This window comes from Anas platyrhynchos, chromosome 33 (genome assembly GCF_047663525.1).
Source record: "Anas platyrhynchos isolate ZD024472 breed Pekin duck chromosome 33, IASCAAS_PekinDuck_T2T, whole genome shotgun sequence".
NCBI classification, from domain to species: domain Eukaryota; kingdom Metazoa; phylum Chordata; class Aves; order Anseriformes; family Anatidae; genus Anas; species Anas platyrhynchos.
Window position 1 is genome coordinate 1287807 of NC_092618.1, and position 13832 is coordinate 1301638.

Sequence of the window (13832 nt, forward strand, 5' to 3'; positions counted from 1 at the left end):
CGGCCTCCCTGAATCTAAATAATCCTCTCACAGGCAGAACAGAGTGTGTCCGTTCTAACTCTTTATCAGATGTGGAAAAAGAGATCGAGATGACCAGTGCCTAAAAAAAAGAGGCACTCTCTTTTTAAGGCAGACTGATCAGCACAACACATTTTATCTGTTCTTAAGCACAAGCAACTCTAAGATAAATGGGTTCAAGGATCTTCAATGTGAAGAGTGAATATCCAGCGTATACCGGGAACACCTGACTTGGACCATGGACGCCTCACGCAGATTTCGGAGGAATTCGGACAACTCAGAAATCATCTTTTACAGGAAGAGACCAGAGAATTTGACTCAGTGTAAAACTGGCACAGGCAGAAATCTCCCCAGTTACAGATGCTCAAGCGCATTAGTTAAAAAGAGATTAGAGTGTGACTAGAGAGAAGTCTCAAACTCTTGTTATATACTTAAATTTCTCTCCAAGGATGGAACAACCACTATCACCGTGCATGACTGGCTGTAGAGGGAGAGAGCAAGTGAAAGACTTAGAAAAGCACCTTCCCTTCATAGTCCTCCCACTCCCAAAATGGTTCTCAAGGAAAACTACTGACAGACTAAAGTTAACTGCTTTGAAAGGGCTGTGTGGGTGGACCCGTTGTCTTCAAGTTCAAGCTTTTTCCTGCAGAAACTGCCAACAATTATGCCAAATACAACAATGGTTTTGCAAGATGGATAAACGTCTTCCAGACTGAAAGGGAGAAGTCGTACTGTTGTTGTTGTCTGTGCACAGACACCTAAGCAGTAAAGAGCAATGCTAAACAACCACGATATCCCAGAACACACAAATACTGCGTAACAGTGACAGAAAGCGCTAGAATTCAAAACAAAAATTACCTCCACCAAATCGGTTTTGTCGTAGTCTTCTCTATGGTTGTAAATACACTGATTAATGACGCCATATACTTTTTCCAGGTGTTAAATGTCAAATCCCTTCGTTATCTTAGTGACAAAGCATAACAGTTTCTGAAGACAACAATGGAGCAAAACAACAACTTTAGAATAGTATAAGATCCTTTGAATACGCTCTATATGTTTTCAGAGGTTGAACAGTAACAATACAAGTGACAGCCTACTTTTTCTTACGCTATTAAATAAAATGTGACACTTCAGAGAACAGATTAAATATCCCATAAGATTTCAGCAGGGAAAATATGAGTTAATTTTTCATATTTCAGAGAAAGGAAAGGCTGAAATTTCGGACAATCTTTTACTACTAATCAATCACATCAACGGTTGTAATTGCAAGTCGACTGCTCCCAAAGCAGCAGGGAATGACACGATCCTCTTTGTAGGACAGCTGCTGCCACAGCAAAGCCACTGTTGCATTTCATTAGAGAAGCGTTGCAGCAGCGCGGGGCACTGTAAAAAGGCTGCAGATCTTGTAGATACAGCTGTGCCAGCTGGAAAAGGAAGCACCCTTAGGTGATTACCTTTACCCACGTGTGCCATGCCTACAACTCTGCTGGCAGAACAGATTGCTCAAACGCCCAGAGCAAAGGTGGATTAGTTTGCTCAGTCCTACCTTTAAATTCAGGGGTGGGTAAATAGCAAAGTGACTGCTTGTAGCAATCACCTCTCTCTCACACAGCCATTTCTATTACCAAAGATGCAGAGATGATAATCTCTGGCACAGCAACAGTGACAAGCTAGTGGCAGCACCTTCTTCCACTGCCACAGCTGTCCATTAGCAGTGTGAGCCTGCGAGTATGTAGCTTTAGGGAGCAGCCATACCAAATGGAAATACTACTGCCCCCTGGAAATAATGCTGCTATCATCTAATCAGCAAACTCTGCCTCCCTCGTGTATATATATACACACACACACACTATAAGAACTTCTAATGCTGCACTTTCAAGGAATTTCAGAAAAGTAGTCACTTCTCCATGGCTAGCTAGTTTACGTCAACCTGCTAACTTCAGGTTTAAAATCATCACTGCAAGAAATAAAGATCCTTTTCAGGTTCTTAATACATCAAAGCATGAAAAAAAAATCCCCAAATAAAAGCCCTCAAACCCATCATTAAAATTACAAATCATTAAATGATATCCATAATAGTGCTAGCAGGTTGTCAATGTGGTATTTTAAAATTCAGCAAGGCCTTTTATCTTAAAAATTAGGCAAAGAATCTGTCTCCTAAACTACAGATGACCAGAAGCAAATGGTAGCCTACAGAAATCTACACGAGGTATGGAAACTAAACAGTCACAGTGCATATGTCCTATTTGAGCATCAAAAAAAAAGCTGAAATTAGACATACTTTGAGCTCATAGCGATCCACGATAACTATGTAGTCTGTCTCTGTAGGAACTTGTACAGGGTTCTCATCACTTATCTGTTGCTGGTCTTCTTCCCAAGAATGTTCAGGAGTCACTGCTTGAAATGCCCAGGAATCTGGAAGGACACAAATTTCTTCAGTCAGGTTTCCTGTTTATCTAGAATACAGTCTCAGTGAAGTATCCTGTACCTGCAAAACAGTCTCTCTCTACAAATACAGAGACAGAATTGTTATCGTCTGCACTGAGAAATACTTGGCTTCTCCCTTCTTTCCAGCTAAAGCCACTGCTCCATAAAAAAACAGAAACTAAGACAAAAAAAAGCAAACAAAAATACCCACAAACAAACAAAAAGCACTAATGAAAAGGTTAATAGTGAAAAAAAATAGTCATGTTGCCAATTCAGGTTAGGGAACACATCTTAGAGTACAACATTAGGGCTTAAGTCTCCTATTCCACATGTTACTCTGGATCCACGCATCTTGAAGTGCTGCTTTTTCACCTAAGCTGCTCGTTATTGGAAAGCACCTCGTACAATAAAAGAGTGTCAGTGACTGCCTGCTTTCAGTTAGGTACCATTAGAAAAAAACACACTTTAGAATCAAAAAAACAGCACCTACAGAAACATGTGGGCTAGGCTTGCACAATTAGAGGAGCAACATCGTTATGGAATAAACTGTGTGATGATTTTTGAGAGCTGTAACAGAAAAAATAGAGTGAAATTGAAGGCTAAAGCTAATAAATAGTGCAATCCTCCTCAGCAAGAATAGGGTGCTAAAGGATCTGATGGACTTCTCCCTTACCATTTGAACTTGGATTTCCATTAGTTATAGTTCCCCATCTTGGTGTTGAATATCCACAAAGCTTAGCACTTTCCTTTTCAGTGTTAAGTTTAACTTGACATACGTCAGAAACATGTTTGTCCACAAACTCTTCTCCATCACTATTGTTTTGGTCATCTGTTGGTACTCTGTTCTCTGTATCGAATTGAGAACTCCTCTTTGCTGCAGCACGCGCACAGTTGTTCCTTCTGCGCTTTCTTTCTGACGCACCTACAAAGAGACAGCATAAAAAAATAATCCAAAACATAACCAAAAGAATTCTTTCTTCAAAATCCATTATCTTCATCTTACTCAACTGACAAGGAAAACAAAGGAACTGAGCTACCACTGCCTATATCCCTACATATGCTGAGAAAAGAGTTGAAAGTTAATGGGGTCAGTTTGCTATTAAGATTAAAAACAAGCAAACAAACCACACACACAGCTACGGAATTTCATTCACTAAACAGTCACTTTCAGGATTTTACATGCTGAGGATTCTTACTTTGGATGGGCAGCATTAATACAACGTGAGGTTATTTGACAAAGTCACTGTCTTACTACATGAACTAATACAGATGAACATCATAAAAGCCTCTGGAAATAAGCTCTCCTTCAAGTCTGGTATCAAGCTGAAGACTTCAAAAGCTGAATACGTGTTTGGAAGAGATTAATTAATGAGACAATTTTAAGGGAATATTCAAAGGAGAAAAAACATGAAGACTTATACCTCGTACGCTTCCTGATTTGGTAAACCTTTTGTGAAAAAACAAACTTTGTGGTTTTGCCCAACATTCGTAGTATTCATATAGTATTGCAAAAGGATATGGGTGGAGTCCATGGCAAAATTCCCACTCTCACTAGTTAGACTTCCCTCCTTCAACTGGGAATCACAGTATGAGGTAGCTAAGATTTTAGCATTTGGGGAAGGGAGGGGTGGAGTGGGGGTAAAAATGCCATTTTGCATAATTAAAAACTAGTTAAGTATTCAGAAACTGCCATCCACAACATTTTTTACCTCAAGAATTAGCAATTTAGGGGCGGCTAAATGTCAATTGGGCCATCAAAGTTGTTTTTGTTTGTTTGTTTGTTTGTTTTTTATGTTGTAAACCAACTTTCTTTGAACTTTAATTCATCACTATATTGAATGAATGACCTCTGGATTTCTCTCTCACATTTTGAAGTAAATTTGAAAACAAAATACCTCTGGCATAAAGAGCCAGGCATCAGAGACACCTGTTGCGCCTCAAGAACAGAGAAGGTATGAATGACAAGAGCAGCTGAATAAAATGCAACTTACCATTAGAAATGGGTGTACTGGCATCTACAGGTGCCGCTGTCATCTCCTCATTTTCATTACTCTCTTCCTCTGGTTTGTCGTCTTCAGTAGCAGGGTTCTGCTGTGGTGACTTGGAGTCGTCCCATGGAGACCACGCTGGAGAGGTGCGACCTTGCAATAAAGAATAGATACCAAAGATCTTCGTCGTGCATTTTCAGTTACAAATGCAGAGACAAGTCTTAAAATCCTTAGCGTTAAAGCACGTACCTCTTTTCTCACGAGATTCTTTAATTTGTTCACAAAGTCGTCCAAACTCTGTATCCATTTCGTTCCTCACCATTGAATATGCAGTGTCTTGCAAAACATAGGCTCTGTGACGATCTGAAATTTTACAGACTTTAACTGAATGTTGTCTACCAACCAATGAAACTGTTTTGATCACAGAAAAAAATTGCTTTCTTCATAGGTTGGTTCCAAAAGGTTATCTCAGTGAATATTTTCAGCATAACAACGTAGAAGTTAATTAAACAAAAGCACTAGTTCCTTGGGAACACTTATATCACAATTCCATGCCCAAGTAGCAAAATGGTAAAATAGTTACAATGTGGTAAGAGATGTTCTCTGTGGATGTCCAAAATCATCTAATCCATCTGAAGTCTACTGTTTGAACACAGCATTTATCCATCTATACGTTTGACCGATTTTTTAAACTAGGGCTAAAAAGCACATCCTCACCTGTAGATCTTTGATCCGGGTAGTACTCTAAGGCATTGTTACAGATTAGATCGATGTCCTTCAGATAGTCTCCTGCAGTGAGGTACTGGTGCGAGTCAATTTGAGTCAGAACTGTTAAAAGATCCATCGGCTCTTTAATCCTTGTGGCATAGTCAGGTACCTGCAGATCAAATACAAGCATTCAGAGGTTTTCTTAACCTTGCGCACTGTCTACCAAATTATTCTGAAAACTTTAAATAAACGACTTCCTAAAAACTCTGAACATTTGCGATGCATCAGAAGATGCTGAAATTAACCAGTTTGCTTCTCAAAAATGGAAGGGCTCTTTCAACTGGCATTAGAGCTGCTAGGAGAGGACAACAAGAGGTAGGGCGGTCAGAAGCACGTGCATGGTAGAGAAGAAACACTGAGGGTGGGAGATTCATTTCACTTTGCTTCAGAAAATCACAACAGTGAAAGCTGAGTAAGCCATCCGACATTCTCTTTGTTGTCGACATTGAGGAAAAGGTGCATGCATTGCACCTGTGAAGTACCTATTGCAGGCATCTACTTTAGAATGAGGTAACTGGGCCCAGAGGTGCCGAGTTCTTCCCTCAGACCGTAAGAGGAGCCTAATAACTAGTTCAGATGAGGACATACGTATCTGTCTGGATTTTTCACAGCTCAAGAACCTAGGAGAAAAGGGGAAGAAAAGCCAGTGGATGCCCACATGAAGAGGACTTTGCTGATCCGCAGGTATATTCAAGTTACATCTGTCTTTGAAATATACGCCCCTAGTTTAGACTTATCTAATCAATTAAGGAGAAAAAGGGATCTAAGCAGCCAATTGGAGGAAAAAGAAAACACACTGCACTTATGGTTGATTCCTATTGAGGAGTTCCAGATGAAACAGAGAACAGGATCTCAAAACTTACTTTTACAAACGGCTGCTCCTATTCCTGTTCCCACAGGTACTGACAGTCCAATAAAGGGCTTTAGACTTCATTAAAGTAGTCCTGTAAATACTGTTTGTAATTATAAGGGAGGATCTCTGGGCTTTTCAGTGCTGTGACATGCCTACATACCAAAGCCTTTTCACGAGCAAACTGTGTTGGCATTTGGACTGGCTTTTTAGAATGAAACCAGGGCTTTCAGCGAATAATCCAATAAGAGACGTTTGAGAGTCAGCAGAAGTAAAAGCACTGCCTCTGCTTCTTGCAAAATCCTAATAGCGCAGCCCTAAAAACAAAGTTGAACCTTCCCCAAAACGCTGAGAAATACGAACGCTGAGAAGTTACAGACACACAGATCAGCACTAGTTTACCTTCTGTGGGTCAACGGGCTTTGCAAATTCCCTGAAACGTCTGTCAGTGGCAAGTCTGTGAGTAATGTCCCTCAAGAAAATTCTAAGTTCACGCAAGGTATCCTCCTCTTCCTCCTCCAGCATCCCTACTTCTTCCTCTTGTGGCTTCTGAGGCTCAGCTGGTGGTGCTACAGGCAGGACTTCCAATGTCCGATCAACTTCAATTAATCAGGAAAAATTAGCCAATTTACAGTACTCAAATTCAAGCATATGACAAATTACTGACAGAAAATGACCACCAAAGCAAATCCCAAAGAGCTAGTAACTTCGATAGGAAAGTTTTAGATGTACTTCTTATATCCTCCTCACCCGTTTTCTTTACAGGAGGCTTAGCCACTTGATTTAGAATTAGGTCCTCAAAAAAAGCTGCTCTCTCTGCCCTACCAGGCACCTCAATATTGCACACTTCTCCAAATTCCTTATTAAATAATTTTTGGATCTAAAGCAGAAGGAGGAAAGACATTTCAGATTTAAGGCCACAAAAACTCATCTTCTATTCCAAAAAGACGAGTACCTTTTAAAATTAATAATAACCTGAAGAACACAAACTGAAAAAAGTTATCTTCCTGGCCTTAAACGGCTACATTTTCACAGGCTGGCACGGCAAATTCAAATATCACCTTTAAGAATCACCTGTAGAATTAAAGCTCGGTGAAGGGATTGTACGCTACACTGATAAAGTAATGCCTTTCACCACATCCAACATCGCTTCCTTTGTATTTACTTGCCTTGCTGCATCCTTTACTTAGAACCTTTATGGCTATAGAGGGAAGAGAAAGGCTTCAGCAGACAAGTGAGGGCTTTTTGCTGAGTTTTTATTTCTCTACCAAAAGGTGTCTGAAGTAGCTAGTACCTCTACGTCTTCCTCCATTTTCAATTTCTAGTATTAAAAGGTAGGTAAGGAATTTCACTACTTATTTTAGAAGGAATTTAGAACCTGCACAAAAACTTCTGTGGGAACTCAAGCACTTTCAAAGCAGTTGATAATAAACACGTCTAGGTAAGACCCGTTCTCTTCCCCCAATAACTGAGACAAAATAATCAGAACGAGAACAGCGTGTTCCTGTTTTGGGCACCTTCCCTTAATGTAAACTCTCAGAAGTCAATGAAGTTCTGCATGTACTTTTTTTACTACAGTTTATTTAGGAATACAACTAGAATTCCATTCCAAAGTTACTTGAGCAGAAATTGGAACTCAGCTTTCCAGCTTGGAAAGCTTTGGCCTATATGAAGAAAGAAACTGATTTTTTTTTTTTTTTAATCAAAGTGTTTCAATTCTCTACTAAATTGCATTATTAGCAGTTTACCCAACATAGCATGGAATGACAGACTGTCAGAAGAAGTCTCTTCAGTAAAGACATCCTCTTGTCATTTCAAGCACTGCATATTCTTGACTGAACCACTTTGTAGCCACCGGAATTATTGTATTAATTTATTATTTGCATGCGTGAGAAGGGGGTGAAAGTCACTTGCTTGACTCAGAAAAAACTTTAAGCAGATGCTTTCACAGTATTCCTTTTCTCTAAGCAAATTTTAAGTGATTTGTTAGGGTGCCTGAGTAATAACAGTATGCATTTAACAGCACAGCATTTTGATGCTGGAAGCATTCAAAAATTACAAGAAACTGAAGAAATAGTAAGAAAAGTATTGAAAAACACCTCTTCTGGGAGATCTGAGTGACGTACATCAGACGTAGCAAGCAGCAAAACTGGCGAAAATGCTGGAATGTTACGTAGTAGAGTTAGAAAAGTAAGTTTCAAGGCAGGTCCAGCGTTGTCCCACCATAAATGGATATCTGGGACATAACTTATGCTTGGTGCTGTCTTCTGAGCATTTCGGATCAGCTAGTGAAAAGGAAAGCTTGGGTAAGAAAACTAAAACACGGAGAATAACCTGTTAATACATAGCTACATAGCCATCTGACTGCCCCATGAAATGAAACTATGTGAACAGAGTGGCAAGCATCCTTTCACATAAGGAATTTCTCTGGGCACCCTTTCAGATTATCAGTATTCGGAGAACTCTAGTCAGAAGATGGGAAGGATATATTCAGGCAGTGGCTAGACACCGTAGCTATATGGCCACAGCCACAATCATCGCATAACAAAGAAAGGAAATGTCCCTCTTTTGGGACACATCAGTATTCAGTAGTGTAACATGCCTGTTCTTACTTGTATAGCTCTCAAATGTTTCCACTAAAGGTAAAAATATTTTAAGGTAGTGATGCCAAACAGTAAAATGGATTTCCTGCCTAAAAGTAAAAACACCAAATCTGTTCATTTTTTCTAGCTAAAACCACATCAGCGTGTTAATGCTTTTATTGCACACACTGCAACAGCACAAGTTGTGTATGTCCGTGTGAAAACAAAATAAACAGAAGCCCCAAACCTTGGTTGCCTTACTAATATAATTTAAAAGAAGGCTACAAAAAGTAGCCGACATGCAGTCTGGTACAGAGCCATCTACTGGGAGCACACAGTCTTAGGAGGCAATGAGAACTACTTTCTGGATCCCAGGGAGATGAGCAGCATTTCTTTCCACAAAGAGATGTTCATTAGCAATACCGCCCAGCTTCCTGAGCTGCTAGCAACATCCTCACTGTAAAATTGGGTATGGAAAACGTGGACATGTACAACATCCAGATTGTTTGTGGTGCTGTCTAAAAGAAAAGGGGATTTTCAGACAGAAGCAAACATCCCAGCACATTAAAAGAAGGCCACCTCCATTACCAATGAATTTTGCTCACCTTACTTGCAACTCGATTGATCCTCTACATACAGTCAGTGAATCCGATGAGAATAAAAAGAAAAAAGGTACCTGTCCGCAGATTTCTTCTGGCGGTGCAATGTTTGTAAGCAGAACAGAAAGGTCCAGGGTGTGAACGGGAAACTTCTCCAAAGCGTGCAACACCACGGGTGCCACGTAAGAAACCTGGCCGTACCCTTCTTTTCCTACTATTAGCAGACGGGGCCGGCGTGATGTTGGTTCGCAGAAAGCACTCCTAGAACAAGAGTTAAGAAAACAAGCTTATAAATGAGGTGCTGAATAGACACACAGATGTTCCAAGTACTTTTCCTATAGATTTTCTTTTCCCTCCCCAAATAATCCCAATGGCAGTGGTACATTAAATACATGTAAGATTTCCAGTTAAGTTATTCAGTCATTCCAATTGTTTCATCTTCTTCCCTTGTGTTTCCTATTCTTTACTAAACCAAGACTGCAAATTAATATCCCTGCAATCTTGCCTTACTACTAGGAAATAAATTTGCAATGAGCATTTGTTTCCCCACTACAGTCAGGCTGTACCTTTGCTGGCTTAAATCAAAGATGCTAGAGACTTAGCCTTGCTCTAGAGGACAGAAAATCTTCTGGACAGCACAGCAATAGAAACTGAGAAAAATAACTGATCCAGCTGCGACAACATGATCTAACTTTCCAACCGTGGGCTTGCATGACTTCCATACTAAAATACCACAAGATTAACACAACTTGGTGGCTTAACAAATAAAGACACCATTCAAATTTTTCTCAAGGTGTTTTAACAAGCCATTTCTCAGTGTTCTTTCTACTACAAAATTCACTACTGGTTTAACAATCCTGGAAAACAGAAGGGCAAAAGGTGGCAACACAAACCCCTAAAGTTGGGGTACTTTTAGCTAAAAGGACAGATAGGACATGTATGCGGTCTTGAGTCTTTCAAAGAATGCCATGGATTAAGTCAACGTGTTCTGGTAGTCTACGGATCACTTTGGCTTAGGAAGAGAAGCCTGGGCATTTCAATTGGGTCATTCAGAGCAACTTCATTACAACTTTAGTCCCTTCACCCTTTCTTCTTGTGAATACCAAGCACCCCTTCTACACACTAACTTGATGTTACCCCTTCGTCTACCACCCCTCACACTTTTAACAGCTGGAACTGTTTACAAAGACTCATCAGACCTGAGAATTTAAACATAACAGGGATCTATCTTTCTTTACCTGCTGAAACAGAGGAGTTTTTTCTCCGGTCCGTCAGGCATTCCATCTTTGAATTCATCTCCGGAAACCAAGGATGCATCGTCATCACTGTTGAACATACCATCTTGTAAAATAGGATTTAAATGGTCTGAAAGGCAAAAGAGGTTTGTTAACTTCCCTGAATAGCCTTTGTCTCTTTCTCTTACATTAATACAGCTTCTAAATCAGTGCCAAAACCCTTTCTTCATTTGAGAGCACACACTGAAAGCTATTTCCTAGAGTTCATCCCACCACAGATCTAAGCAGATGGCACAAGGCCCTACAAAGCTGTACCAAGTCCCACTGATGTGTACGTATAAGGTACGCTACTCTTGGTGATTTTTTTCTCTCCCTTAGAATAAAGGAGCTTACGAACAATCTTTAGCAGAATTATAAAGAAGTGGATGCTGTGGTTATACCTTGCTGTCGGTCCTCCTTTAGCACTAGCTGTGCCTGCGGGAAGATCTTCTGCACAACTTGTAAAATATTCGCTACTGATCTTTTAAAAAGTGGCTTGAAAATGGGTGATAGTGCTTGTACGGGTGAAGCCTCGATCCTGTTTGATGCCGGAACAACCTTCTTCGGAGCCATGAAAAAGTCCTTTGCTTTTATTTTAATAGAATTAACGTCTAGTTGCAATTTCTCCCTACTTGCATAAATCTGAGGATAGCATCGGCGCAGAGAGCACAGAGCAGCTTCAGTACATAGGGATTTGATATCTGCACCACAGTATCCTAACAAACAAAAATCAAACGTTACATCAGTCAAGGCCCAGGTTTACAACATGCAACATTTAAAGAATTTGTCATGTCAAAACCAAACAGGTTAACAGGGAATTCAAAGTGCTACCGCTCTGCAGGGAAGTTTCATGTTGCTCACTGCCTGATATCCTGCGCTTATGCAGCTGAAGCAGACTCCTCATCAAAAACTATACTCTTGAGGCAGATGCCCCAGAACCATTTAATGTTCTCAGACAACAAGAGGAACGACAACAAAGAGTAAATAGATGAAAGCATCTAACTCTGATTGCTATGAAGGCGTGCCAGCTGCCTCGTTGACTAGTTGTGCAGCAAGGCACAAGAGCTTGGGTACTGCCTGGTACAAGCTAAGGTTCTTTACAACTTGGTCACAAGCAAGAATCCATTTTGGTTTCAGTCTTACCAATGCATTTCTCAGCTAGTTCATCAAGCAACATGTCCGGTGGCTTAGGGGTCCAGTCACGAGTATGAATCTTGAAAATTTCTTTTCTAGCCTGGAAGCAAAATCATTGCATTTTAGCTTGTCTCAAGTTTTCCTTAAAAATACCAACAAGAAACAAACAAACAAAAAAACCAAAACAGTCCTCCCTCAAAACCCCTCATCTACTAATACGCTTTTCTTACTTGCTCAACTTTCAAGTATTTTACAGTTATTTAATATACACTCTGCATTGTCAACCAGGAAATTGAATATTTCTTATTTGTTACACTGGACTTTTTTCTAGGAACCTACAGTGAAAGAAAAGGCATTTATAGCTTCAATAACAAGTTTCCAAACTACGAGACCTAAAGACCCAGAGGAAAATACTGCAATGAAAAATTTATCCAGAAACATTTCTTTGTTGTCCAAAAAACTTCTCTAAAATTTAACAAGCTTTCATTGTGACAGTCTCATTACTTCATCACATTTGCTTTTCAGGCAGTAAATTCACAGAAAGCACTTCTGGCACAATGTTTCAAATTGCTACAATTACTATAAAGAAGAAAATAATTATGACTCAAACTACTACCACTGATCTGGGGCACAATCAAATGCACACATGCCCCCTATTCATTCATAAGTGAAGGACTGAGACCAAAAACACAACTTCATGATGAAAGCGCCCAAGTGGACTAAATAATTAAGCAAACAGGTACAACTTTGGGAATGAAAGGTTTGATTACAGAACTAACTACTTGGTGGTATCATCTTGACCATATATATTCAGTACCAGATTTGCCCTCCATGGAACAACGCAGTGTCTCCACATATCACTCTCTTGTTCAAGTTGTCAATTTTTTTTTCCTATAAAGTTGGACTTTGCCATGGTAGCGCTAACGTTGAATTTCAGTTCTCACCTCTTTATTTGGCAAGTTGAAGAGGAACTCTCTGTCAAAGCGTCCTGGTCTTCGTAAAGCAGGATCTATAGAATCCAGTCTGTTGGTAGCTCCGATTACCACGATCTCCCCGCTGTTAACTATGCCGTCCAGAAGCGTCAGAAGAGTTGAAACAATGGAACTAATAGAAAAATATAATTTTTACTTACTGGTTCAGTAAATTTTGTCACATTCCACATGACTTTCTTCCATGAGTAGTCAAAAAGGACAAGCTTTAAGGACAAGACTCATTTTAAGACATAAACAATAGGTAAGTTAACACAGACCACATGCTGATATCAGGCTTAGTAAATTGGTTTCAACTATTGTTTAGAAGCACCTGTTTTGGCATTGAGTTACAAGTTTTCAGGATAAATTAACGTGTTCACAGTAAATTAAACAGGTCATCATCCTTTTTTTTTTTTTTCATTCCCCAAAGATCAAGCAGATTTTATGTAGGTGCAAAACTGTAATACCTATGAATGTGGTCTTGTTTACTAGAGCGCACAGGAGCGAGACCATCTATCTCGTCAAAGAAAATAATTGAAGGTCGCATCTGATAGGCCTAGCACAAAAACACAGAGTAAAACACCATTATCTAAAGGAAAAATACACAAAAACATCATGGTTGGAATGTCATCTAAACTAGATTTTTCACTTCAGCCTCTGGGACCTCTACTGATAGAGCTACTGGAGTATCTGGCATGACTAACAGAAGACAGCAGTCTGTGTCAACCCACTGTATCCGGGTGACAGGAAGCAAATCGTTCCAGTAGCTCCTACAGCTGACATTCACAGCAGAAACACTGGCATTTCCGTTTCAGTGGGAAAAAAAAAATAACAAAATACAAAAAAAGCAAGTTCTACTTAAAAACGTTGACCACAGAAAATAATGGTTTCAACTCTGACAGAACACACTGTGCATTTCAACCTTACCTGTTCAAATAACACACGAAGTTGGCGTTCTGATTCCCCCACGTATTTTCTCATGCAGTCCGAAGCACTTCTCATAAAAAATGTTATTTTTCTGTCACTTCGGCTATATTCACCGGCAAGTGCACGAGCAACTAGTGTTTTCCCTGTTCCTGGGGGGCCATAAAATAGACAGCCTCTGCAATAAAAAACGATCCAGATAGGAAAAAAAACATCATGATGAGTACCTCCTACAACCATCATCTCTAGAACAAGCGTCTTTCCTAACCAAAACACATCATGTACAAGACAGCAGTA

General features: G+C 39.8%; 2 protein-coding genes across 2 annotated transcripts in view; both read right to left on the reverse strand.

Annotated features, from left to right (window-relative positions):
- LOC140000133 (ATPase family AAA domain-containing protein 2-like) lies at positions 1 to 6586 on the reverse strand. The gene is made up of 7 exons (XM_072029893.1): positions 6454 to 6586; positions 5151 to 5310; positions 4683 to 4796; positions 4437 to 4586; positions 3119 to 3367; positions 2300 to 2433; positions 1 to 1005 (listed from the first exon to the last, which is right to left on the reverse strand). The coding sequence occupies exons 1-7, from the start codon at positions 6574 to 6576 to the stop codon at positions 958 to 960; spliced, it is 978 nt and encodes a 325-aa protein (XP_071885994.1). The 5' UTR covers positions 6577 to 6586; the 3' UTR covers positions 1 to 957.
- The window catches only part of LOC140000132 (ATPase family AAA domain-containing protein 2-like), a 15674-nt gene continuing 8350 nt past the window's right edge, over positions 6509 to 13832 (reverse strand). The window contains exons 7-15 of the mRNA XM_072029892.1: positions 13539 to 13713; positions 13079 to 13167; positions 12585 to 12744; positions 11650 to 11740; positions 10908 to 11222; positions 10471 to 10597; positions 9310 to 9493; positions 8178 to 8336; positions 6509 to 6650 (exon numbers count right to left, since the gene is read on the reverse strand). Coding sequence (XP_071885993.1) covers positions 6621 to 6650; positions 8178 to 8336; positions 9310 to 9493; positions 10471 to 10597; positions 10908 to 11222; positions 11650 to 11740; positions 12585 to 12744; positions 13079 to 13167; positions 13539 to 13713 — 1330 coding nt within the window. The 3' untranslated portion in view covers positions 6509 to 6620. The remainder of the gene's footprint in view (positions 6651 to 8177; positions 8337 to 9309; positions 9494 to 10470; positions 10598 to 10907; positions 11223 to 11649; positions 11741 to 12584; positions 12745 to 13078; positions 13168 to 13538; positions 13714 to 13832) is intronic.

Excerpts from the sequence above, each read along its gene's own strand:
- LOC140000133 (XM_072029893.1), bottom strand. The coding sequence starts at position 6,576 with ATGCTGGAGGAGGAAGAGGAGGATACCTTGCGTGAACTTAGAATTTTC. Across the intron at positions 5,311-6,453 it reads AGCCCGTTGACCCACAGAAG|GTACCTGACTATGCCACAAG; the intron begins GTAAACTAGTGC and ends TTTGATCTGCAG. Across the intron at positions 1,006-2,299 it reads TGGATCGCTATGAGCTCAAA|AAACTGTTATGCTTTGTCAC; the intron begins GTATGTCTAATT and ends TGTTGTCTTCAG.